The 27,241-nt window shown below is 42.0% G+C and overlaps 2 protein-coding genes across 10 annotated transcripts in view; one reads left to right on the plus strand and one right to left on the minus strand.

Annotated features, from left to right (window-relative positions):
* The window catches only part of LOC124133696, a 95,397-nt gene that overhangs the window by 38,082 nt on the left and 30,074 nt on the right, over positions 1–27,241 (minus strand). The window lies entirely within an intron of this gene.
* The window catches only part of LOC124133694 (calcium uptake protein 3, mitochondrial-like), a 130,044-nt gene that overhangs the window by 34,368 nt on the left and 68,435 nt on the right, over positions 1–27,241 (plus strand). For all 9 annotated transcript variants that reach the window (XM_046498175.2, XM_046498166.2, XM_046498167.2 and 6 more), the window contains exon 4: positions 17,309–17,356. In XM_046498175.2, the coding sequence (XP_046354131.1) occupies positions 17,309–17,356 (48 nt within the window). The remainder of the gene's footprint in view (positions 1–17,308; positions 17,357–27,241) is intronic.

The raw sequence follows: 27,241 nt of genomic DNA on the forward strand, positions 1-27,241 counted from the left end.
ATGGAGCACTGATAATGGGATATGCTCTAAGCTCTGGATAATCCATTGCAGGGGTCACACCGGGGATTTTGTCCAATAAATTTGTGAGTGGCCCCCGATGACCAGAGTGGGTAAGGAGAAATGTTCTCGGATCCCGTGTCTGCTACAACCACCACATCATCTGGGCAATCAACACACTGAAATAAGACTCCTCGTGGCTAGCTGGTCCATAATAAAATGTTATTCCCACTCTTCAAGGAGCAATAAACATCAGGCCTTTCTATCAACACGCTATTAACACCAAGACTTAAGACATACCCGGGGTGAAATTAACTCTTCCAGTACCAAGACTGATTTTACCATTGATGGTTTGTATGTCCTGAATAATAATGACAACTTCACACCTGATATTGACAACCACACACGTGAAATAAGTGACCGGACACCCTGTAGTTTTTGCTACAAAAGCCTGTTATTAGCTTACTTGTATGTTTTTTGGACAGACTGTGTGATAAATAAGTCGCGGGGACCATATGTTACCTGGATGATTTCATGCATAGTGAATAGTTACCATGGTTACTGGATTAGATGACTTTGGTAAAAGGTATGTACACTTCTGAAATAGTTATGAAATGGAAAGAGATAAAAATGTTTTAAAAATCTGGCAGTCAGTCTATGCAGGTAGCTTTTGAATCTACAAGCCAAAATGCCTTTCATCTTTATTTTTTCAGTACGGTAAATATGGACAATCATTGGCTGAGCTTTCTCGAAGGGAGACATTTTAATAGCATCATGACTTGGAATAGTGGCTGAAAATATTTTTGACTGTAATATAATTGTTATAAAATGTTATAAAAATTATGAATTTTCAAAATCAATTGTATTATTAATATTTGACAGAAAGTAATATTCTCAGTACACAGTATAAGAAGAAAGCCATTGTCAGTTATATAAACGGCTAAAGGCCTGTACGTATAACCAGTGTATTCTGTATGGTCATAATATAAGCCAATCAGGATGGGAAAGACCACCTCAGGAAATCTTCCTGATGCAACTGACAACATAGATCAATTTCAATCTGCCATGACTCGAATCCAACAATCCAGTCTGGTGATATGGATGTGTCGAGAACCGGCCTTTACTTGTTCATCCAGGTCTGTGGCCTTGCTACAAGTCTCTACTGAATTATAAGTCCATGGATGTATTCTTCCAAATAGGCAAGTCTAGATATGAGAACAGTACTGTCTTATATAGGGACTTGTTCTTATTATTTATATGATATATGAATTTAATCATAGGATTTATTTATGATTAATTAATCATTGTCCTAGAGACTTGTGCAAGTCTACCAGCTGTGGCTGTAGCAGGAACTAGGTTACTGTTATAGACTGATAAGCAGATACCTCAGTAATGAGGTATTCTGTCAATAATAGATGACCACCTGGTGTCGGCTCATCAAACAGGCCTGCTCACACCAGGAAGTGGTATGCCTGGAAAGTCGTCAAAGCACTGCATACTATTAACGAGGAATATTTACTTTTGTTACATATTCATACTGAAACAGGAACATTTCATCAGGTGTTGGCAGTACATTGTATCTGGACACTTAACATGAGATCAATGTGATGTACATGATTAAAAAAAGACATGAAGTGTGGGAAACACAGCCTTCTAAATTCACAAGTCTGTTAGCCTGAGATTACAATTATGAAGGACAAGTAACCATCCAATGATGGTAGTCCTTATTGACTAGTTTGTTTGTTTGTTTGTCTGTTTGTTTGTCTGTCTGTTTGTTTGTTGTTTAACGCCGCACTCAGCAATATTCCAGCTATATGACTGCGATCTGTAAATAATCAAGTCTGGACCAGACAATCCAGTGATTGACGCCATGACCATCAATCCATGCAATTGTGATGCGATGACATGCATCAATCGAGTCAGCGAGCCTGACCACCCGATCCAATTATTTGCCTCTAATGACAAGCATAGTCGCCTTTTACCATGAGCATGGGTTGCTGAAGACCTATTCTTACCCGGGTCTTGACAGGTCTTCAAGTTTACTACAAAATGAAACTGACATAAAATGTAAACAGTCAACATTTATGTCTTGTTCAAGTGGGACTGGCAACAAACTCTGAAGACTAGCTACAAACCTAGTAATTAGGTTCACGCTAGTCCCCTAGAAAAGCTAGTAAGCAAGGGGGAAGTTTATAATGTTAAGTCTTTTAGAAAATGTTTTCTTTGTTAAAACAATTTCTACTTTCTTAAAAGTGGGTGAGTGAGTTTGATTTTACGCCGCTTTTAGCAATATTCCAGCAATATCATGGCAGGGGACACCAGAAATGGGCTTCACACATTGTACCCATGTCGGGAATCGCACCCGGGTTTTCGACATGACGAGCGAACACTTTAACCACTAGGCTACCCGACCGCCCATCTTTCTTAAAGATTATGATCAACCCTGGATATAATGAACTTGGTTCGTTATGTCCTAAATCCGTCATTCATTATAGTATGTACAGTAAGGCTTACTCATGCAGGTGTTAATAGCTGATACTGCCCTACATCTGGCTGTGTTATATGTTTGTTGTATCCTGGACTCTGTTGGGGGGCCAGGTGGCCCAGTAGGCTGAAACAGCAGTCTATGTAGCACCGAGTCCCTCTGATAGAAAGATCTGTCGTTATGGGTTTGTGGTGCCGACTCAACCGGCTGTGATCTCAAATCAGTGAGCACCATTGCATGAACCAGTGGCACTAAGCATAATGAGTATTTACTTCGTTTACCAAAACATTGGTCTAAAATTCATTGTATGTGGTTGGGGAAAGAATTTGACTTCCATAATAGTGCTGCTCCTAATTATTGAAAAACTAACAGGTTTTGACATGGCAAGATACTTAAAGATAATTGATTTGAGCTTTTTATTAGAATAAAGATTTATGTTATTGACCATTTCTTATGAACAGCTGTGATAAAATCTTGTGGGTTTTTTCATTTCACCTAATTGTGAGAGTCAGCCAACTAAAAACTTGTCAAAAATCTTTTTGTATTTTTCTAATGAACAACCCCCCAAAAAATATAAGGCCCTATGAACCCATTAATAGGGGGTAGTAGATGGTCACTGATCTGGTGCTAACTTTCAGTCAAGGTCTATTGTAATTAAGTACTGTACGTCAAATTTGACAATATGTCTCTGCAATTAGTAATCATCAACATCTTGATTCATATCAACCCTTAAATGTTAGTTTACAGACAAGTATTGGGTTTTGAATGTCTTCAATCAATGTTGCTGGGACTGCCAGTTGGCCAGAGTCTAGTCTCCCTTTAAGGCGATCAGTTTAGTTCGGGACTGGTAAAAATATAACCATATGACTAATACATCATGGATACATACATTTCACATGAACAAGTGGAGTTGATTCTAGATTCTGCATAAGCGTCCAAACTTTTGTTGCAGTTTCTAAATTTGAATTCATGTTGATCAGGAAGCATGCTATTTTCAGCGTTAGAAACTAAAAGTTTTCTTCCACTAGTCCTTATAATGATAACATATAGAAAAACCCTTAAAAATGGCAATTTTCTACTGGTCCTTATGATACCTTTACCATTGGGCAGTTTGGTAAGGACTATAGGACTAGTGCCAATTTCTAACCCTGATTTTCTATTAACAAATCTGAACAGAAGGTTTTCAGTAACAGAAAGAAACCTACCTGACAGCGAGGGTAGTCCAGCTCTATTGTTAAGGTCCTAAGATTTTATGTTCCTTAAGCAAAAGCTCTGTTAGGTTGTTAGAATAAGTCCAAGTTTCTACGACACAAGATGCAAAACAGGAAGGTTCTCAATTGCTTCTAATCACCATAAAGGCTCCCGCAGACTCCACCAAGCACAGAATAGTGATGATGATTAAAGATTAAATGCACACCATCAGGTTCCATGAAGCCAAGGCATCATTACTACAATGCTAACTGCCTAGACGTGTTTGAATGAAGGAAGGGGTATTGTGTTAAGGGGCGTGGGTTCACCAGAAAGTAGCACCATAGTCTTTGTCTTTGGCCAGTGTCCAGATGCACCTGGCAACCAATCAGTGGGCAGATAGGACACTGACCAGTGGCTATTTGTAGCCGACAATTGTTTACCTTTGTTGGGGCATGTTGACCACAGCTCTTCCTTAATCAACACCAACTATTTGGGTTGTTGGTTGTTCATAAAACTCAGATTTCATGGCCATTTAGTCAAGGCTTTGAACTGCCTGGATCGGATTACATGGATTCTCATAAACTGATTAAAAATATATCGTTGCTCTTATGAATTGAAATTTCTTTATCAAGCAAAATAAGGGCTGTGCTCAGTGTCACACACTAACATCTTATCATTTTGAATTTATTGTTTTAAGATGCTCGATTCTTGAAAACATGTTGTTTTCCTGAGATTTGAAACCTCATTTGAAAGTTAACACCGAAGATCTACCCAGTATCTTTGACATGAAGGAGTCAGTGAAAAGAGGTGTTGTGATAATTGTGATTCTTGGTGCAGTCTATTCTGTCAGGGCAGTGTCTCCTTTCATGTTTTGATGTTTTTTATGTTAAATAGGTATTATTAGCCAAGTGTATTGTAAATATCATATATTTGGAACAAACATTGCTTTAAATGCTAACCTTAGGTGAGTGTAATGCATACTTGTATTCCTAATATATGATACGGAAACATACGAGAGTAAAATCTCATAGAATGAAATTCTTAAATTATTAATGATTAAGATGTAATTTTGCTCAGTGAAGTAGATTTTTGAAGCTGCGTCTGAATACCGTCTCTTTTATTACATAGTGCCAAATGATTTGCCACCATGTTTGTCTACACAATCACCCACACAATGGAAATCCCTTTTCCAAACTGTTAGTGGTTTATTGAACCTGTAAAGATCCGGAGTAGAATAGGTCTTCAGCAACCCATGGTTGCCGTAAAAGGCAACTATGCTTGTCATAAGAGGCGACTAACAGAATCGGGTGGTCAGGCTCGCTGACTTGATTGATGCATGTCATCGATCCCAATTACGTGGATCGATGCTCATGATGTCAATCACTGGATTGTCTTGTCCAGACTTGATTATTCACAGACTGCCCTCATATTGCTTGGTGCAGCGTTTAACAGTGAACAAACAAAAGTAGTTTATTGAGAAAGCAGGCTTTAAATCAATGTAATGGTGATTATAAGTACGGTAGTTCCTGCGAGCTGAGCTCATTTATAGGATCACAATACCAAGTTTATCGGATAGATTTATTGCTTCGATATCACTATCCATTTTATGTTAATTTTTATTTTTGTTACAGTTCCACTTACTTATGTCAGAAAATGTCTCCCTTCTTTTTGTTTTAAAGTTTGTGAAATATAAATTATTAACTACACTAACTGTGCTAACAGCAAGTTAAAATTTATTTATTTATTTATTTATTTATTTATTTATTTATTTATTTATTTATTTATTTATTTATTTATTTATTTATTTATTTATTTATTTATTTATTTATTTATTTATTTATTTATTTATTTATTTATTTATTTATTTATTTATTTATTTATTTATTTATTTATTTATTTATTTATTTATTTATTTATTTATTTATTTATTTATTTATTTATTTATGCAGAGAATTCTTAAATATCTTTACTGAATGACCTAGACAGTATGTACACACACGTTGATGAATGGCGACATTCTGGAAATGACATTTCATGAATGATCATCGCCTTGGTGTTGACACCACATACAGTCACAACAAGATTTTTGACAAGGTCCCAGACACCCATATCAATTCAATTGTCATCATGGAATTTTTGTCCGTATTTCAAACAAAATTGATTGAATGTATGTATGTTTTTGACAATCAAGTTTAATTGTCACGGTAGACCTTGAAGAAGGCGTAATATATCATATTGTCTGGGTTCAGGACAGATCAAATATTACTTCATTGATGAAAGACTTGAAAACATCCAGGTCAAAAGTTTTTATTTATGCCTATATTGTGGTAAAAAGATAGAAATTGAGTTTTGTAAATGGTTTTGGGGAAGAAAAGAATACGTCATATATCTAGCATAACAATATATGTGCAAGTCTTCAAGTTGGGCCATTTGAATCCTGTTTTACCCTGATTGTGTTTCTAGGTTTGTCAACACCATATCCATTCACAAAAATAGTAGACCTGTATCACTTTGGGCTTATTCCCTCATTAAACTGACAGACCGTGATAACTGGAATACTGTTGAAAGCTGTGTCAGACCCCTCGGTAACTCACACATACACCTGGAATATCACTAGTTGCAGTGTTCATACTCGAACCCACTAAGTTTATTTGCACTTCTTAATTCAATGAGCCCCGTTTATATATACTGAAATATTGCTGATCGCTCACTCACTCACTCACTCACTCACTCACTCACTCACTCACTCACTCACTCACTCACCCACTCACTCACTCACTCACCCACCCACCCACTCACTCACTCACTCACTCACCTTGAGCCCCTAGTACGTAGCTTTAGTCCAGCAAAAAATGATTTTGTCCAGTAGGCTTAGCTGGATTAAGTCGATGCATCCAAATTAAAATTTCCCACAGAAAAAGGTGCCAAAAGACAAAATAAGCCTAGTACAATTTATTTTAAGGCACACATTTATCAACTGCATGGTTGTCTGTTATATCTGGCTTGCTTCCATCTGAAATGTTTTAATTAAAATAAGCTTTAGACACCTAGACATCGTGACACATACTCCGTGCCCAATTTTAACAGAAACAAACATAAGGGAGTTAACGACTAATTACAAATGTAACATGTTCCTGACAGTATTTTTGTGTGTTATATAGGCTGCATTCCATTGATGGAAAAAAATGAAATTCAAATTTTGTCTCCTTTTGAATGGCATAAAAAAAGGCTTGGCAAGAAAAAAATGGCTTTGCATGTGATTGTCAAGGCCTTTGCCAGTGGGAAGCTGGTCCTACAGTGAGACGTGAAACTGCCGAGAACATTGATAAGAATACACGCTACTACATTGACAGAGGTTCAATATTGGCCAGTGTTTGTCCCCTCCTAACTAGCAAAAGTTGCAATAAATATCAAAACATTTTACCACCTTTGACCAATCTGTTACTTAATTTGAATATCTTTGAAAGACCACCAAAGTGTATTTGTAGTAATTTGTATGTTTAGCAACCCTGTGTGTGCCCGCCTTGCCCGGGCTGTTGACAACATTGGATTGAGTTTGATAATCACAACCTAGTTCTATATACAAGCCCCTCTTCCTGTATTTGTCATTGGGATCAAAGGGATGGTCATCCATGGCTTCCAGAAGGCTGGAACTACATTTTGGAGGAAGAGGTAGAGCCAATATTGATCTCTGGGAAACCTGCCTTGCATGCGCTATGTGTTTTAGTGGTTGACCAAATGTCTGACTTGTGCATATCAAATAATATGCGATGGAGATGCTGCATGAGGCTTGTAGTCTGTGGCTGCTACAGCTCATCACAATATCCAGTATCTCCCATTCCCATCACCATCATGCCACGCTGTTTGTTTGTTTGTTTGTTTGTTGTTTAGCGCTGCTCGCAGCAATATTCTAGCTATATGACTGCGGTCTGTACATAATCGAGTCTGGACCAGACAATCCAGTGATTGACATCATGAGCATCGATCCACACAATTGGGATATGATGACATTAATCCCTCTAAGTCAGCAAACCTGACCACCCGATCGGCATATAAATCGGCATCAGTCCGGACTAGTACAAGCAGCCACACAAACACACACACGTACATGCACGTCGCTATATAAGTGCAATAATCTTGGACACGACTTTAAACCCCATTTCACCTCACCTCATTATGAGCACTGAAGATATTTTCACGATTCATTGATGCAGTGTTTGGAATTGGGTCTGGCCTCAAACAACAAGTTTAGGGAGCTATCATTTTCAGCATCAGGAATATGGCCATGATGACTAGACCCCTTTGATTCTCATCCTGAACTTCAGCCACTGTTAATGTCATGATAATGGGTATTTTGTGCCATGATGTAGTTCACATGTCATCAGTGTTGATGAATTTTGCTACTACTGATGAATGTCATGCGATCATGATAAAGGTAAGACATTGCTGGGAATGAACAATGACAACGTGTTTGGCCTGACATAGGCAGTGTTAGGGAGTTGACAACTTACTTGTGATTGAGTGCTATCAACGCCTGTCCATTTCGCACCAAACCTCTCAACCTCTCCATGACCCGGCTCCAGCATCAGTGTTGCGTTCCGACGAGAATGGAGCCACGCACATTTGTATAGGCCAAAGACGACTTACATCATAGTATTTGTTTCCCAAGTGCACTAATTGTCAGGAATGGTAATGTTTTCACAGAGTATGCTCTGTTGGTTATTGGTTTTCAACGTCTCAATGTCGATTGGCCCTTCCGAAATCTAGAGCCTTGTGCTGGGATTACAAAATCAAATAGCTTTTAAAGCCGAGTTTGTACAACTGCGGCAAGTTGAGGGGTCCTGCTTTGCATCATGACTTCCCCGCATAACACAAGTACCGAGGCATCTGACTTGCTAGTCCACAAAATTAGAGAGTCAACTTTCTAATCCCATCTTCGGTGCAAAGAATTTGAGAAAGTTGGACTTGGTGCATGGATTTAGCTGCCTTGCCTGTCTCAGTGGTTCTGATGGCATTTAACTCTTATTGCTTCGATCATCAAAATCCAATCATTGCTAGTCGGGATCGTATTACGTGTTGAGGTAGCTGATGAAATGATTCTGTCAGTTCACTTTGGCAGGTATTTCATGGCTTTTGGGGCCAGAGGAGATTATGGCTGTAGTTTTTTTAGATAGGAAACGTCATGTGTGTTCTGAGTTTTCTCAATAGTTTTGGGTAAAAATGCAAAAGCTTGCTTTTCTTATAATAATGACTGTCTGTTTCCTGAAAATGTGAATATGTGTAGGGTTTGAATTTGGTTGTATACAGTCCCAATGGCACAGCCATAATTGAAACGTCAGTGTTAAAATAAACTTTCTGTGCCTGAAGGACACACTAAGAAATCATTTCAACAAAAATAACTTGTGATGGTACTTTTGATAGGAAGCCTGTGATGAGAGTACTTCACAAGTAATCTGAACACACACATGGAAAATGAACATTATGATTCACTAAATTAATAAAATGGGTAGCACCTGCTTATACAGTTCATAGTAAAAGTTTAAAGATGGATAGAAAAGTTCTTTTTTTTTTAAGCATGCTTATGTTCCAAAAGGCATATCTTTTGAGTTACTTCTGGCAAACTTGAAAATAAGGTTACAGTTCTGTCACTGATTGTATAATTGTTGACACAACCAACATTACTTTAATTATCGGAATTACTAAGATATCCAAGACCGCTTCCGTGGTCTAGTGGTAGAGCGTCCGCCCGCAGAGCGGAAGGTCCGGGATTCGATCCCCACGTCATACAAAAAGATTTTAAAAGATTGTACTGGTTACCCTGTCTGGGACTTGGCATTAAGGGGCTAAAAACAGGACTTATCAGCTCGAAGTCAGTATACTGTGTCTGAGTGACGTATTATGTTAAACTGCGGCATTGTATCTCAGTGGGCTAGCACTATGAATCGGCATCAGTCTGACCTAGTACAAGCAGCCACACACACACGTGTGCACATCGTTATGTTAGTGCAATAATCTTGGACGCGTAGTTAAACCCCTTTTTACCTCACCTCAACTCACCTCACCTCACCTACTAAAATGTCCTTGTTTCATCATGCATTTTGAAACAAAGCCTTGGTGTGTCTTTGGTTGTGTAACTACAGTGTTAACATTCTGGGGATGAGAGGGGGGCATGGGTGTCCCAGTCGCCTAAGACGCCACGATTCACTGTGCAGAGTTGCTTTTAAACGCCAGAAACCTATGATTGTGGGTTCAAATCCAGGTTCCCCCCGATTATGTTTCTAAGTTTGTCAGCACCATACAAGTGCTCGTGGGTTTCACCGAAGTGGTAAACATCTGAGACCTACATCACTTCGGGTTTTCCTTCCACATTAAGCTGACACGCCGTGATATAACTGGAATACTGTTAAAAGCAGCATCAAACCCAACTCACTCACTCACTCACTCACCTACTACTCACTCACTCACTCACTCACTCACTCACTCACTCACTCACTCACTCACTCACTCACTCACTCACTCACTCACTGGGGATGAGAGTCAGCCTGAATGATGTAGTTTACAGCTGCTAAAAGATATTACCCTCTAAGCCTTCTTTGGATCTTTATCCAACAGAATTCATTTACCCTCCCCCGTACCTGTAACATCCTACAGTTAGGGTGTCATTGATTAGAAAATTTAGTATCAATACATCAACTCAAAAAGTATCACAATATATAGATTAGTAACATTATCAGTTATTTGGTATGTATATTTATTAAATTTACCATTTAGACCTGCAATTTATCAACTTAATCAAATATGAACTAGGTTGATCCTTAATGCTTAAAAAATAATTTTGCCTTCTGTTGCCTTTCTCCTTTTTAAGTTGATTGTTATAAATGTAAACGTTTCTGTGGCAGGGTATTGTTAATTTAGTATCGATATTAATAAATTTGTGTTGATACAGTATCAACATTAATTTCTTATTGATACATGAACATCGCGATATAGGATGACACCCTACAGTTTCATTCATTACTGGGGGGCACGGGTGGCCCAGTCGTCTAAGGCGCCGCGATTTGCTGTGCAGAGTTGCGTCCCTTGGGCACGCCAGAAACCTATGATTGTGGGTTCGAATCCCGATTCGCCCCGATTATGTTTCTAGGTTTGTCAGCACCATACCCGTGCTCATGGGTTTCACCGAAGTGGTAAACGTCTGATACCTGCATCACTTGGGGCTTTCCTCCCACATTAAGCTGACACGCTGGCGTTAAACCCAACCCACTCACTCACTCATTTATTACTGTCAATGGATGCAGTAGGTGAAGCCTATTCTTGCTGTCTCCCGCAACCACAATTTGGGAATATTGATAGAAGCGTCATAACACCAAACTCACTCACTCACCCCAAGTCTAGTTTCACAATCTCTCTGATCTACAGGTTTTTAAAATCACTTTGGCCAGACTAATTTTCAAATGGTTTGCAAATTAACTGACTTCCCAAAATGTAAATGTGTAAAAAAAATGAAAAGCAGTGTATGCTTTCTATTCAGAGATAAGTAAAATGTTGAAAACCCAACCCAACCCCTTTATGGTCACTATCAATATACATAAACTATTAAGTCAAACTTGTTGAAATTTATCTAAAAACTTCCTAAATACGTCAAATTATGATGAACTTCGACCGATCTTCTTTCAACCCCCACCCACTTAACATTTTGAGGAAATCAAAACAATTAATTGAATTTTTTATTATTTTCTGAGCTACCGACCTAAATTTATGAGCAAAAAATCTGTAAACCAAAACATTGAAAGGATCTTTTTTCATCAATTTTTTAATATTTAGACATTTAAATCTGGTCAGACATAACGGTGGGTGGATCTTCAGGCGTCAGAAAATGCTTACCTTAAAGATTTGAGCCTGAACTACGGGGTGTAGCGCTCAGGGTTTCATACAAATTCTTAGCATTCTAGAAGTTGCGAATAAATAAGCAATTAGTTTACAAATACTCACTTGTGCCTGTGCATTGGTTGCCTTTATGGCCAAGTGTACTGAAGGCTCCCGTTACCCCACGACAGGAGTCAGACTTAAGGTGTTCTCTCAACATACAAAACCTTGTAACACCTTTGTAAAATGTGTGAAAAATTAGTGTTTTGTGGCAAGCACCTGAGTGCGAGTCTGTGGGCAATGGAGGAAGACACAACATGACACAGGCCCGTGATGCTTCACACCTTGCACGGGGAGGGACGAGGGGTTTTGGAGCATGGGAGGAAGGATGCTGTCCCCCCAGGCCCTAATGGCCAGTAGGGTCATGGGGTTCTCTACCGGCCTTTTCCAGGACACTCTTTCCATGGACATTTGAGTTTTCAAAATGAAACAGGAAATTCATTATCCTTGTCATAACCTTAATGTTAGAAATTAAAGGTTTTAGGGGTATGTACCATTCGTGACCTATTCGTGTTATTCTGGGACAAGCCGAATAGCGACTCGTGCCCCCGTCATGGCCATTTTTGAGACCAGGTTCCGTCTTAGAGCAAACGGGTATACCTAAAACAATTCTCAACTGATTGTGTAATGGTTCACATATATTTCCCCATATATTGTATATATTTCAAATGCAATTTAAAGCACATGAGGACATGCAGAATTATGCAGTATGATTGAACACATTTCACTGTGTCGGGTATGTCTTTAGATGCAAGACATATGTAAAATCAAAAACTATTTTTGATGGATTCTTTGACAAAGAACTTGAAATTATACGTGCATTCTGATTGGTTTGTCGTATTTTCGTACATCGAGCGATAGGGGGACGAGTCTGCTTGCAGGTTACGGGAAGGGGCGAGTGGTGATGAATGGGGCATATGCTTCTTTTGCAGTACAGTACCATGGTAAGGGATCTTAACATCAATCAGCCCTGGATTCCCCCCAATTTCTAACACTGACATGAGTATAAAAGAGGACTCCATTATTAAAATATTGCAATGACATTGACTTGATTGAAACTACCACTAAGTAAGAATATGGATATAGTTTGGTTGAGGTAATCTTTGATCATGGATTTGTTCTTTTAATTATTCCAGTGTGATTTTGAAAATGTAGTACTACAAGATTTGCTTGTGAATGATTTTCACAGGATGGGTTATCTTTCCAGTGTGGAACACATTCTTAAAAATGCTTCATAGTGTTCAGAATATTTTTAGACTCTCTTCCTCCCTGGGGGCCCTGCAATCACAGGACTTAAGTGGAGGCTGTGCTGAACAGAGGCTCTGAATAGAGGCTCTGACAGGGCTGCTCATGTCTTTAGCCACTGCTGACGACTATCCTAGGCCTGCGAGTGTAGCACCTTGTAATAAACCTAGACAGAAATAGAGCAGGAGTCACCTGCACAACAGCTGGTAAACTTGACTAATTATCTCCTTCTTACCTCCCATCCCTTTCACAAATCCCAGTCTGTAGGGTCGTCAGTAAACTAGATTAGCTGATCTGCTTGTCAGATACGTAATCCTAGCCTTACTACTGTAAGCAGTGACAATCATTGCCATTCACTGGACTTTATAACCCAGGGCGTGAAAACACTCTTACCTTGAGAGGGCCATTGTTTTAATTAAGAGTGATTGCTTTTCAGTGTGTGCACACCTATCCCCCATGTTGTGATAGTGATAGCCCATACTGGCTATCAGGGAGGTTGTTGGTTTAGCTACCAAAACACTGCTCTCTATCTGGTAGGGAGGCTAATTAAGGTCTAGACTAGTGTTTTGATTACGCCATTGGTATTGCAAGCCGTGATATGGACATGTTGACCTGTTGTCTGGTTCTCGTACAGTGGACATGAGTAGTTGACAGGTGCCTACTTACGAAGAGTATCTGGTCTTCCTCCGCAGTTACGGCAACTCATGATGATGGCGTTACACCTGCACGTTTAAATTGTTTCATCCACCTGTTGTGATTTGATACACAGCAGTAAATCAGATCTAAGATATTTTGCCGAAAGACTTTGATGATATAATATACCCTGTGCCCTCAGGTATTGACACTTCTACTGTATGTATCCAGCATTCTGAAAATAAAGTGTTGAGTTTGTTTCATGTGAATAGTAAACTAGGTTTAGATTCCTTGCTTGTCGAGCTCTCAGAGTTGTATGTTAAAACAAATACTGTTCAGACTATGTTTTCTTAGAACAATGTTGTGCATTTTTTTATTTGTTTGGTTTTGCTGGATTTGAGTGTTCATTGCAGAAGAAGGATCTAATACTTGCTGTACCAATTTAAGTTGTCTGAATCCTGTACAGGCAATATTTTCTAATTACTCTTTTCAAGCTGAACACAATGTTATTGAGGATGTAAAGCATGGTTTTGTGCATTGTGTCTTTTGAAGTCGTTGATCGCTGTTAACTTTTATAAATCATTCTTTTTTCTGACATAAGTGGTTCGGAGTGGCAGTAAAACACATGTAGTTCTTTAAATGTTGGAACACGGCATCATAAAAGCTGTGTTTTCTGTATCGTCAAATGAAGCATATAACAAGCAAAAACGTACAAGTGAAAATAGCAATTTGGCATGCACACCTCCCCATATGTGGCGGAACAGGCGAGAGGATGCTTGTTTACAGAAAGAGAACCAAGGTAGATATGGCTTTAATGTTCAATGACAAGCAAAACAATGTGTCACGGGTTGATGGATGAGCTGCTTCCTATGTCGAAGCCTGACACTGACTGATGTGCAGTTGACCCATGCACACAGACTTGACTAGTCTGCATGTATGAATAATAAAACAAGGGCTAGATGACATCCTTGTTGTATTCCACTATGTCAAACAGTATTGATTGAGATAGTTCAGGTTATGTACATGTTGTGCAAGGATTAATAAAATCACCCATGCAATGCTATTGTCTGCGGGCCAGTGAAAAAAACTAGATTGATGACAAGCTACAATATGAACATTTGACATTGATATTATGCGAGACTAGTTTTGACAGATGTGATAAATGAAATAAACAACTCAGCCAGTAAATATTACCTTTCCCGAGCTACCTTCCTTTTCAACTTCTACAACAGTCTACTGAGCCTTGAACCTAAAGGATTAATCTAGGATTGGAGACCAAATTCTGGGCAAATTGGGGAAAATGGTTATTTTGTTCAAAATTGGGATTTTGAAAATAATATTATTACCTAAGTTTCAAAGTTATTTTAGCTTATTACAAAACAGCATTCAATGTGTATAATGTAAAATTAAGCACTAAAGTCTCTTTTATTTCATTGGTCCTGTTATGAGTGAAATACAAGTCACCTTGGCCAAGCTTAAACATTAGTCTGAACTATAATAACATGATTTGGGAAATTTTTAATTCCTATTTTGTGCAGATTTGGCGCTGTATATTGGCTTCAGTGACATATAAATCCCTGAACTATTGCAATAGTAGAAAGCTCCCCCCTCCCCCCACCCCCCATCCGATTCTCCTAATTGCCCGCCCTACTGTGTATCACGTTTGTGGAGAAAGTTGATGATACATTAAGTAGACTATTGTGAATATTCACCATGACTTGGTCAAGTAAGTTGGTTGGTTGGTTGGTTGGTTGGTTTGTTGTTTAACGCAACACTTAGCAATATTCCAGCTATATGACGGCGGTCTGTAAATAATCGAGTCTGGACCAGACAATCCAGTGATTAATATCATGAGCATCGATCCACGCAATTGGGATCGATGACATGTCTCAACCAAGTCAGCGAGCCTGACCACCCGATCCCGTTAGTCGCCTTTTACGACAAGCATAGTCGCCTTTTACGGCAAGTATGGGTTGCAGAAGACATATTCTACCTTGGAATCTTCATGGGTCGTCAAGTAAGTGATAACCCCAGATATGCACCCTTCTAACTGTATGAAATAATGCCATTTATCCCCTAGTCCAGAGTTTATTCATCTTTCTTTTAATTATTAATCATACAATGGAGTTTTTCTACTATACTGTGTTGTTTCGTTCATCTGGGTTAAGCATTTTTTAATTTATTGGGGTGGGTTTTTTCTATTGTCGTGTTATTATTGTGGCTCAACTGTTCATGGGCAATAGGCCTTCCTACATATTCATTTGGCACATTTATTTTTTCAAACTTGAAAAGGCATCTTTCAACTTTACCCTATGTGAACTTTTTGTTATGATCGGAATGTGTGAAAAATGATTCGTCTCCATTATCACCCCCTATTTGTCGTATTCATTGTACAGTTTGATATTGATTGTTTACTTGGTTGAGATGAGTCCTGATTCCTGAAGCTGAAAAACTAACCACAACAATGTAGCAAGTGGCCTGTGACTGATCTTGAAGACTGAAGCCACCACCTTGCATAGTGTCTGCATACCTGCATTGACATTAGTGACCTTATAAAGGAACATACACCACAAGAACAGCTCTGCTACTGAAACTATTTACCCCACTTCACTTAACAGGACAGCAGTGTTGTTTAGGCTGAATAAAATTTTTAAAAATGCTCTTGGGCAGGCCATTTGTTAAAAGTGTAAAAAATGTGGAACTCTTTTTGTCAGAAAATATTGGTCATTTTGTTTGTTTCAAGCCTTAATACTAATGTAGAAAACGCTATGGTGGGTGATGAAGCTCTCTATTATAATTTGGGCCTTGTGTTGAATAGAAACAATGTGCAGAATGTTACTTGCCAATGGGTATCCATGTACTGTATTCAACATGTGTGCCCATGGTGCAAATGAAGTCTCCAATTGGGGATGCTTGTTGGAGACATATATGCCTGTTGAACTTTGTTTTAACTCGGCACTTGCTACTCTGTTGTCAGGTGTGGCTGAAATATTGCTTATGTGACATTAAATTTAAACTCACTCTCACCAACTGTTGTTACCAGCCTTAGAAATTGGCACTAGTCCTATAGTCCTTGCCAAACTGCACAATAGTTAAGGTATCATAAGGACCAGTAGAAATTTGCACTTTTTAATGGTTTTGCTATATGTTATCATTTTAAGGACTAGTGGACAAAAACTGTTAGTTTCTATCACTGGTTACCCTGCCATTTGTCCGGACTAGTACAAGCACACACACACATGGCCGAGCTATTAAACTGAATTCGTTAGTATTATTTATGTTAGGGCTGGGACGAGTTCAAATTTACTACCCGGGTACCCATCCCCCTATTACCCGACCCTACCCGGGTACCTGCTGTAGGTCTCAAGAGATAGGTAAAACATGTCCAATTGGGAATAGTTTGACCGTACTCCTCTCAAAATAAATTTAGATACACATATAAACTGATCTGGTCATGCATACACTGAAGTTGACTGATGTTTTATTATTATGCAAACATATAAAGTCAGAAAGAAATGTGAACATTTACCACTTATAGTGTAACCATAGAGTTCTAGATAATTTTTGCCATTAAACAACATAATCACGTGACAAACCAAGGGTCTCGGTAGTCCTCTGGGTACCCAGGTCCTACTCAGTACCCACCCGACCCGGGTACCCGAGTTACCCGTCCCAGCCCTAGTACCAGGTAGTCCTCTGGGTACCCGGGTCCTACTCAGTACCCACCCGACCTGGGTACCCGAGTTACCCATCCCAGCCCTAATTCATGTAGACCAGAGGAAGGATCTCCTCCTTATGGACCAAGTTGACGTGATGTTTCATATTTTGCAGGAATCATCTCATACACCGAGTACCTGTTTCTCCTGTGTGTGCTGACAAGTAAGTAGAGATTTCTTTCCTGTCTCATTCCGTAGTTGTCATGGTGGTTGTCAGATGTCAGCAGTGAACATCCCCTCGTTCAAGCACCAGCACTTCAGTTTGTCACAGTTACAGGTGGGATGTTCACACACTTAAAATTTCAGAAGACCAAGGAAGGGTGATGCAGGGATTTCTCATTATATTTCATTTTTTGCCCACCATACTTGATGACCTCATCCTGAAGCCACACGTTCAGGGACCAACCCGAGGCACTGTTCATAGAGACTCTTGAGCTTGGCAGAGGCCTGGGTAGGTCTTAACAGACAACATGCCTGTGCCATAAAGTCTACTGTCCCAAACATGTGTACATAGGACTGGTAGGACTCAGATCCAGGGTAGGACTCAGATCCTTGGTAGGACTCAGATCCGTGGTGGGACTCAGATCCATGGTAGGACACAGATCCGTGGTAGGACTCAGATCCGTGGTAGGACTCAGATCAATGGTAGGACTCAGACCCATGGTAGGACACAGATCCGTGGTAGGACTCAGATCCGTGGTAGGACTCAGATCCTTGGTAGGACTCAGATCCGTGGTAGGACTCAGATCCGTGGTGGGACTCAGATCCATGGTAGGACACAGATCCGTGGTAGGACTCAGATCAATGGTAGGACTCAGACCCATGGTAGGACACAGATCCGTGTTAGGACTCAGATCCGTGGTAGGACTCAGATCCTTGGTAGGACTCAGATCCGTGGTAGGACTCAGATCCTTGGTAGGAATCAGATCCTTGTTAGGACTCAGATCCGTGGTAGGACTCAGATCCATGTTAGGACTCAGATCCGTGGTAGGACTCAGATCCGTGGTAGGACTCAGATCCTTGTTAGGACTCAGATCCGTGGTAGGACTCAGATCCTTGTTAGGACTCAGATCAATGGTAGGACTCAGATCTGTGGTAGGACTCAGATCCATGTTAGGACTCAGATCCGTGGTAGGACTCAGATCCATGGTAAGACTCAGATCCTTGGAAGGCCTCGGATCCTTGGAAGGACTCGGATCCTTGTGAGGACTCAGATCCTTGTGAGGACTCGGATCCATGGTAGGACTCGGATCTGTGGTAGGACTCAGATCCATGGTAGGACTCAGATCTGTGGTAGGACTCAGATCCATGGTAGGACTCAGATCCATGGTAGGACTCAGATCTGTGGTAGGACTCAGATCCGTGGTAGGACTCAGATCCTTGTGAGGACTCGGATCCATAGTAGGCCTCGGATCTGTGGTAGAACTCAGATCCTTGGTAGGACTCAGATCCATGGTAGGACTCGGATCCTTGTGAGGACTCGGATCCATGGTAGGCCTCGAGTCTGTGGTAGGACTCCGATCCGCGGTAGGACTCCGATCCGCGGTAGGACTCGGATCTGTGGTAGGACTCAGATCCATGGTAGGTTTCAGACCCATGTAGGACTCAGATCCATGGCAGGACTCAGATCCTTGGTAGGACTCGGATCCTTGTGAGGACTCGGATCCATGGTAGGCCTCGGATCTGTGGTAGAACTCAGATCCTTGGTAGGATTCAGATCTTTGGTAGGACTCAGATCCTTGTTAGGACTCAGATCAATGGTAGGACTCAGATCTGTGGTAGGACTCAGATCCGTGGTAGGACTCAGATCCATGTTAGGACTCAGATCCCCGGTAGGACTCAGATCCGTGGTAGGACTCAGATCCTTGTGAGGACTCGGATCCATGGTAGGCCTCGGATCTGTGGTAGAACTCAGATCCTTGGTAGGACTCAGATCCATGGTAGGACTCAGATCCATGGTAGGACTCGGATCCTTGTGAGGACTCGGATCCATGGTAGGCCTCGAGTCTGTGGTAGAACTCAGATCCTTGGTAGGACTAGGATCTGTGGTAGAACTCCGATCCGCGGTAGGACTCAGATCCTTGGTAGGACTAGGATCTGTGGTAGGACTCCGATCCGCGGTAGGACTCAGATCCGCGGTAGGACTCAGATCCGCAGTAGGACTCAGATCCATGGCAGGACTCAGATCCTTGGTAGGACTCGGATCCTTGTGAGGACTCGGATCCATGGTAGGCCTCGGATCTGTGGTAGAACTCAGATCCTTGTTAGGATTCAGATCTTTGGTAGGACTCGGATCTGTGGTAGAACTCAGATCCTCGGTAGGACTCAGATCCGTGGTAGGACTCAGATCTGTGGTAGGACTCAGATCTGTGGTAGGACTTAGATTTGTGGTAGGACTCGGATCCTTGGTAGGACTCAGATCCTTGGTAGGACTCAGATCCGTGGTAGGACTCAGATCCGTGGTAGGACTCAGATCCGTGGTAGGACTCAGATCTGTGGTAGTACTCCGATCCTTGGTAGGACTCAGATCCGTGGTAGGACTCAGATCTGTGGTAGGACTCCGATCCTTGGTAGGACTCATGTTTCCAATTTGTGGTAGACCTTGCTATATGGCATGTACATGAACACAATGAATTATGAAGAAGTAGATTTTGTAGAAATGTTACCAGCCTGACCCTTACAAACTTCCCCTCAGGATAGTAAAGTGTGCCCATGGGCTAAGATCATGAGCACATGGTGAGACAAGATCGAACCACATCATGACCTGGGTAGCATCCGAAGATGACATGGGGATTCTTGGGTAGAATAGGTCTTCACGACCTTTGGTCTGAGGGAGGCTGCTAAAGGGAATCAACTGGTCACAGTGGGGACAGAGTATAGATGGCCGTGTGATAGTCTAGGCTGAGCAGTTGCACAGCTTTGACCTGACCATTGAGTCAGAACACTATCGACCACTGGTTGGCCTTGTCGACCCATGAAGTTCTGGGGTAGAATAGGTCTTCAGCAACCCATTCTTGCTGTAAAAGGCGACTATACTTGGCCTAAGAGGCGACTAATGGGATCGGGTGGTCAGGCTCACTGATGTGGTTGATGTCATCCTATCCAACTTGCAAATATTGATGCTCATGATGTCAGTGACTGGATTGTCTGTTCCACACTTGATTATTTACAGACCGCAGTCATACAGCTGGACTATTGCTGAATGCGGCGTTAAACACCAAACAAACAAACAAAGCCTATTCCAAGTCTACAATATATAAAACATACAGGTCACGCTGATTTACCTCTTATTATACATTGCAATGTAGTCTTTGTGGTCAGAATAGGTCCTCAGTACCCATGCTTCGCACAAGGGCCTCCATTAAAGACCAGGATCAGCTGGTTACACTGCATGATATTACTAAGTGTGGTGGACGGTAGGGTAGCCTGGTGTTTAAAGCATTTGCTCATCATACTGAAGGCCCAGGTTCAATGTGTGAAGCATATTTATGATGTCATCTGCCTTGATATGGTTGGAACATTGCTTAAAATGGTATAAATCCCAACTTACACACTAATAGTGTGTCGTTTCTTTGACCTTGATCCAGGCTACGATTTGTACAGAACTCCACAACTGTTCATTGTGGGGGTGGTGGACTTGTACAGCCTGTTTTGCAATCTCTTGAAACAGAGGGTCCTAATTGGACCAAATTAGCAACGGTGTTCATGTTCTTCTAACAGGGAGACTGACCTCTTACGATAACCCCCAATTAAAAAAGATGCCCTCTGCTCTTACGCACCAGAATCGACATCATTGGTAAGAACAGGTCGAGGTGATTGTGAATACATTTCCAAGTAGAATTAATCGACTTTAAGCAATTAGATGTATATTTAAGGTCTATCTCATTGAATGATTCAATTATTAGTGTGTCAGAATAAGATATTAATCTTTCAAATTGTGATAAATGTTCTGGGTACTGAATCTCTTGGTATATGCTGTGAAAAGAATATGCCCAAAATAGAGATTAAAGCCCGTGTCCTGCTCCGATGCAACATCAATCAAATGCAGTAAGTGATAAACTTTTAAACATGAAGATGAAATCAATTTGCCTCCTTTTTGGGTCCTGCCGAGAGACAGGAATGCCATATCAGACATCTGGCAATTCCAGGCCATTAACCCTGACAGAGAAGCCAGCTCGCATCGACTGTCTCTTTACAGAGCCCCTAACCCTTAACCACAAGTAGGTAATGGCCATTGACAGACTGCACCAGGGAGACATGAAGAAACATAGCTTTGTAATCTAGTGGAAAAAAACAGTCACAATCCTGAGATTGTCGGTTGAGATAGCACAAACAGTCTAATCTCTTCTTTACAATCTGAAGCCTAACCACATAGGTAGCAATACGTGATATGGCTTTCTGTATGGCTTACCTTACACCCTAAATGACATAAATCTCTCATCTTTGTGCGTGATGTAAAAAACGGGACCCCTCCCTCCCCTCTCTCCCTCATGCAGGAGTGGTGATCACAGGCCCCATCATTAGAGCCTTGTCGGCAGCCCACTGGTGGGGGCAAATTCACTCTTGCCTCGGATTGCAAATTCACCTTTGCCTGGGGCTGCCTATATCACACTTAATGCATTAGAAGCAGGCAGTCTGAGCGATATTTAACACGATGGGATCTCGTCATCTTGTGTTCAAGTGTATCACATGACTGGGCTAAACAGAGACAAATCTGGATGTCACAGATCCTGAAAGAGACACAAGCTGAGCAGAGAGGGGCCTCTAACACCATGCCCTGTCTCAACCTTGCTTGAAAAACACAAGGTGGATGTGAACGCTGTGTGCACTCGGATGTCAGACCGTTGAACAGTTCAACTTCATAATGCTCTCAAGTATGCGGCGCTAAGCACTGCTGCTGTTGTACAAAGGAGAATATATAGGGTATCTTAGCAATGTGAAGTAGTATGCATTGTGAAGATTTAAACACCTGTCCTCGTACATGTCTGATGTACCGACAACTGGAAGAATCGGATGAGGTCCATCACATTTTATTAACAAACAACTTTTTCAAGGAGATGCTTCCTACCAGAGAGTTGAGTTGTCAGAAGAGACATTCTTTCAACATTTTTGTGTTGAAAGACAACTTATATTGTAATTAGTCATCTGACTATGTTAACATGGGCATCTGTGCTTAAACATTAGTGTCCATGGAAACTTGCAACCATCATTTTGAATTTTAGAATTTCAAAGTACATTCCTGCATAGATGATAGAAAGTACCAGATTTGTGGAAGTCCAAGTTGGTAAAGGCTGAAATAATTTGCTAATTTGTTTTACAACACTTCACCATGCCCCCTAATCTTCTCCATTTTGGAGAATCAAGTCTTGGCGTTTACACAGCCATGAACCTAATACTTGTCAACCCTGAGCTAGGTGTGAACAAATTGAGAGCTTCCCTCGTATTTATGGGATCACGAAAGTGGGTAATGCGTTCACTTTCACTTCATTGTGTAATCTGCTTAACAACATGGAGTCAATGAGCAGGCCTGAGTTAAGAGACCCACATTCACAGTGCAACAATCAAGTAACGACTTAGCTGCCAGCTTTAGGTGTCGGAGGATGACAGCAGGCGTTCAACTGTGATCAGGGACCAGGCAGGATAAGAGAGGGTAGCGGTGAAGAGACAATTCTCAAAGGGCCACCTTACACGCTCAATATTTCAACAACCTGCCCTTTGTTACCCACACACTTTGGGGACCCCCTCTTGTTCTAATCACTCACAGGGCTGTCCAAACACCTTGTAATTTGTCCTCGTAATTAAAGAGACTGGATAATAATACAGCTCGGGCTGACTGCCATGTCTGCGAGGACCGTAGCGGGTGGGGTACCACCACCTGCATCAGACAGAGGGACCTACCCTACAGCCCACACCAGGTTACCTGTACGGGAGGCCACACCAGGTTACCTGTACAGGAGGCCACACCAGGTTACCTGTACAGGAGGCCACAGCCTGTCCCTCAGACAGGCCACACAAGGTTACCTGTACAGGAGGCCACAGCCTGTCCCTCAGACAGGCCACACAAGGTTACCTGTACAGGAGGCCACAGCCTGTCCCTCAGACAGGCCACACAAGGTTACCTGTACAGGAGGCCACAGCCTGTCCCTCAGACAGGCCACACCAGGTTACCTGTACAGGAGGCCACACCAGGTTACCTGTACAGGAGGCCACAGCCTGTCCCTCAGACAGGCCACACAAGGTTACCTGTACAGGAGGCCACAGCCTGTCCCTCAGACAGGCCACACAAGGTTACCTGTACAGGAGGCCACAACCTGTCCCTCAGACAGGCCACACCAGGTTACCTGTACAGGAGGCCACACCAGGTTACCTGTACAGGAGGCCACAGCCTGTCCCTCAGACAGGCCACACAAGGTTACCTGTACAGGAGGCCACAGCCTGTCCCTCAGACAGGCCACACCAAGTTACCTGTACAGAATGCCACAGACACAACCAACCCCACAGACAGTCCACACCAGTTTGCCTGCAGAGTCTACCCAATGGACAGTCAACACCAAGTACAGAAGTACAGAAGGCCACAGACACAACCAACCCTATACAGACAATCTACATCAGTTTGACTCTACAGAAATCCAGTCTACCCAACGGACAGTCGACACCAGGTTGCCTCCACAGAAGGCCTCAACCACAACCAACCCAACGGACAGTCGACACTAGACTGCCTCCACAGAAGGCCACAGACACAACCAACCCTACAGACAATCTCACATCAGGTTGCCTCTACAGAAGGCCACTAAGTTTGCGGTACGGAATCTCTGTGCCATTTATCTGAAAAACATACATTTTCATTTGTTTTGGGTGATGATTTTATGATTTCTAAAAAGGGTGAACAAGCCTCCCTTGTGACCAAAACAATCCGATGAAACAAACAAATGGTCAATTTGTCTGTTGTCTGTTTTCTCATTGAGATCACCTACTGCTTGGTCACTCAGGTCTGTCAAGCACTGAACATGTTCTCTATGGATGAAACGTTTTAGCAGTGGACAGTAATGTAGGGATATGTTCTTGGTACGGCTGAAAGAGTTTTTATGCAACTTTCTTTAAGAAATGGCGGAGTGATTGTTAAGTTATGGCCTCCAAGATTGTCAGTTTTGTGAGAGATAGGTGACGGGTCTCAAGGACGTTCTTTCCATCGTAAGAGGAAAAGTGCTGATTACAGCCTGTAGGGGCATATGCATTGCTTATCCGTTCCAAAATCTGTTGGTTGTGGGTTTGAATCCATGTTCATGATCCTTGGACTGTCAACACTTTCGGGTTTCACCAAGTGGTAAACAACTACAATTTGGCTTCCCTGTGGTATAACAGCCTGTATGTACCTGATGGTTAGGACTCACTTATTCACCGACTCACTGTAAGATAATGTGGTATAACAGCCAGTATGTACCAGGTGGTAGGGACTCACTCACTCACTGTAAGGGTATATGGTATAACAGCCAGTATGTACCAGGTGGTGAGGACTCACTCACTGTAAAGGTATATGGTATAACAGCCAGTATGTACCTGGTGGTGAGGACTCACTCACTGTAAAGGTATATGGTATAACAGCCAGTATGTACCAGGTGGTGAGGACTCACTCACTGTAAAGGTATATGGTATAACAGCCAGTATGTACCAGGTGGTGAGGACTCACTCATTGTAAAGGTATATGATAAAACAGCCAGTATGTACCAGGTGGTGAGGACTCACTCACTCACTCACTCACTCACTGTAAGGGTATATGGTATAACAGCCAATATGTACCAGGTGGTGAGTACCATCTGTCCTGCAGTCTCTTGGGATGCATCATTGTCCTCATGCAATATCAAATCTTGACCATCTGATTGTTTCAAGGCAAATGTTTGTTGATGACTGACGATGGTCTGGTATTGAAAGGACTGATGACAACAGACCCGTGTGGGCTGGGGTTAAAGGGGGAGAGTGTTGAGATAATGAAAGAAGTTTCATCGAGGGGAAGATGGTTTTATGCTGATGTTGGCCTATTGGTAGGGCAGGGTGCAGAGGGCTGAGGTGTTTGGAGAGGTGGAGTTTTTGTTGAGTGGGGTAAAGAGCTTAAGAAACGAGGGAAGAAGAGTTTAAGTAGGGGAAGGAATAACACTCCTGAGGTCATCCAGGAGGTCGGCGATGTTGTGTTAGTGGCGGAAGGAGGGTAAACTGTTATGAAAGGGATGAGATTAAAGTATTTCAAGTCGCTGGAATATATGAAGTACACAAGTGGGTGGTAATAGATGTTAATATACAAAATCACTGGTGAAGAAATCTGGGTGAAGCAAAGCTGCTTTATGGAATTTTGAATTGGTTAGAGTGCGTTTGAAGTGATTGAAGTAGATGGCTTAAGGTTAAATATTGTATAAAATATGTCTGAAGGGGAAGACTTTGGGTGCCATTGAATGGCCTTCTTAAGAAATCAGTTGCTGGAGTGAAATGTAGAGAAATGTGATCAAGACTTGTGGAATTCTGGGGGTAGAATTCACTTCTCATGCACATACACAATGGCAAGACTATAAGGTAGATGTAGGTGTGGTGATTCTGGGTTAGAATTGCTCCCCAGCAACCTATGTTGGTTGTAAGAGGCGATCAAATGGATTGGGTGGTCAGATTCAGTCACTTAGTTGAATGTGTCCTCATACAGTGGGGATCATTGCTCACAATATCAAGCACAGAATTGTCTAGTCCAGACTCGGTTATTTATGTAGGCCCTTGTCATGTAGCTGCAATATTGCTGACAACAAGCACACAGAGATGTAGGTGAGATGGGAGTATTGTGACTATGAGACTGGGCCCACTTGCACAAAGCGATCTAAGCGCTACGACTATCGTAAGCCTATGATAAAGTATTATAGTATGAAGTATCATCTTAGCACTAAGATCGTTTTGTGCAAGTGGGCTCTGATCAACTCTGTCCATAGTGGAGGGTACACGTTGATGACATGGGTGTTGTGAGACTGATTAACTCTCGGTCCATAGCAGGGTCCAAGTAGGGAGTTTGTATGACTGATTAACGCTCGGTCCATAGTAGAAGGGGTACTAGTAGGGAGTTGTGTGACTGGTTAACTCTTGGTCCATAGCAGGGTCCAAGTAGGGAGTTGTGTGACTGATTAACTCTCGGTCCATAGTAGAGGGGGTACAAGTAGGGAGTTGTGTGACTGATTAACTCTCGGTCCATAGCAGGGTCCAAGTAGGGAGTTTGTGTGACTGATTAACTCTCGGTCCATAGCAGGGTTCAAGTAGGGAGTTGTGTGACTGATTAACTCTCGGTCCATAGTAGAAGGGGTACAAGTAGGGAGTTGTGTGACTGATTAACTCTCGGTCCATAGCAGGGTCCAAGTAGGGAGTTTGTGAGACTGATTAACTCTCGGTCCATAGCAGGGACCAAGTAGGGAGTTTGTGTGACTGATTAACTCTCGGTCCATAGCAGGGTTCAAGTAGGGAGTTCGTGTGACTGATTAACTCTCGGTCCATAGCAGGGTACAAGTAGGGAGTTCGTGTGACTGATTAACTCTCGGTCCATAGCAGGGTTCAAGTAGGGAGTTCGTGTGACTGATTAACTCTCGGTCCATAGCAGGGTACAAGTAGGGAGTTGTGTGACTGATGGGCTGTATGTAGGGTACGAGGGGTGTGACTGATGGGCTGTATGTAGGGTACGAGGAGTGTGACTGATGGGCTGTATGTACGGTACGAGGGGTGTGACTGATGGGCTGTATGTAGGGTACGAAGGGTGTGACTGATGGGCTGTATGTAGGGTACGAGGGGTGTGACTGATGGGCTGTATGTAGGGTACGAGGGGTGTGACTGATGGGCTGTATGTAGGGTACGAGGGGTGTGACTGATGGGCTGTATGTATGGTACGAGGGGTGTGACTGATGGGCTGTATGTAGGGTACGAGGGGTGTGACTGATGGGCTGTATGTAGGGTACGAGGGGTGTGACTGATGAGCTGTATATAGGGTACGAGGGGTGTGACTGATGGGCTGTATGTAGGGTACGAGGGGTGT

Source organism: Haliotis rufescens, unplaced genomic scaffold (genome assembly GCF_023055435.1).
Source record: "Haliotis rufescens isolate VD_foot unplaced genomic scaffold, xgHalRufe1.0.p SCAF_7, whole genome shotgun sequence".
In the NCBI taxonomy this organism is placed as follows: Eukaryota; Metazoa; Mollusca; class Gastropoda; order Lepetellida; family Haliotidae; genus Haliotis; species Haliotis rufescens.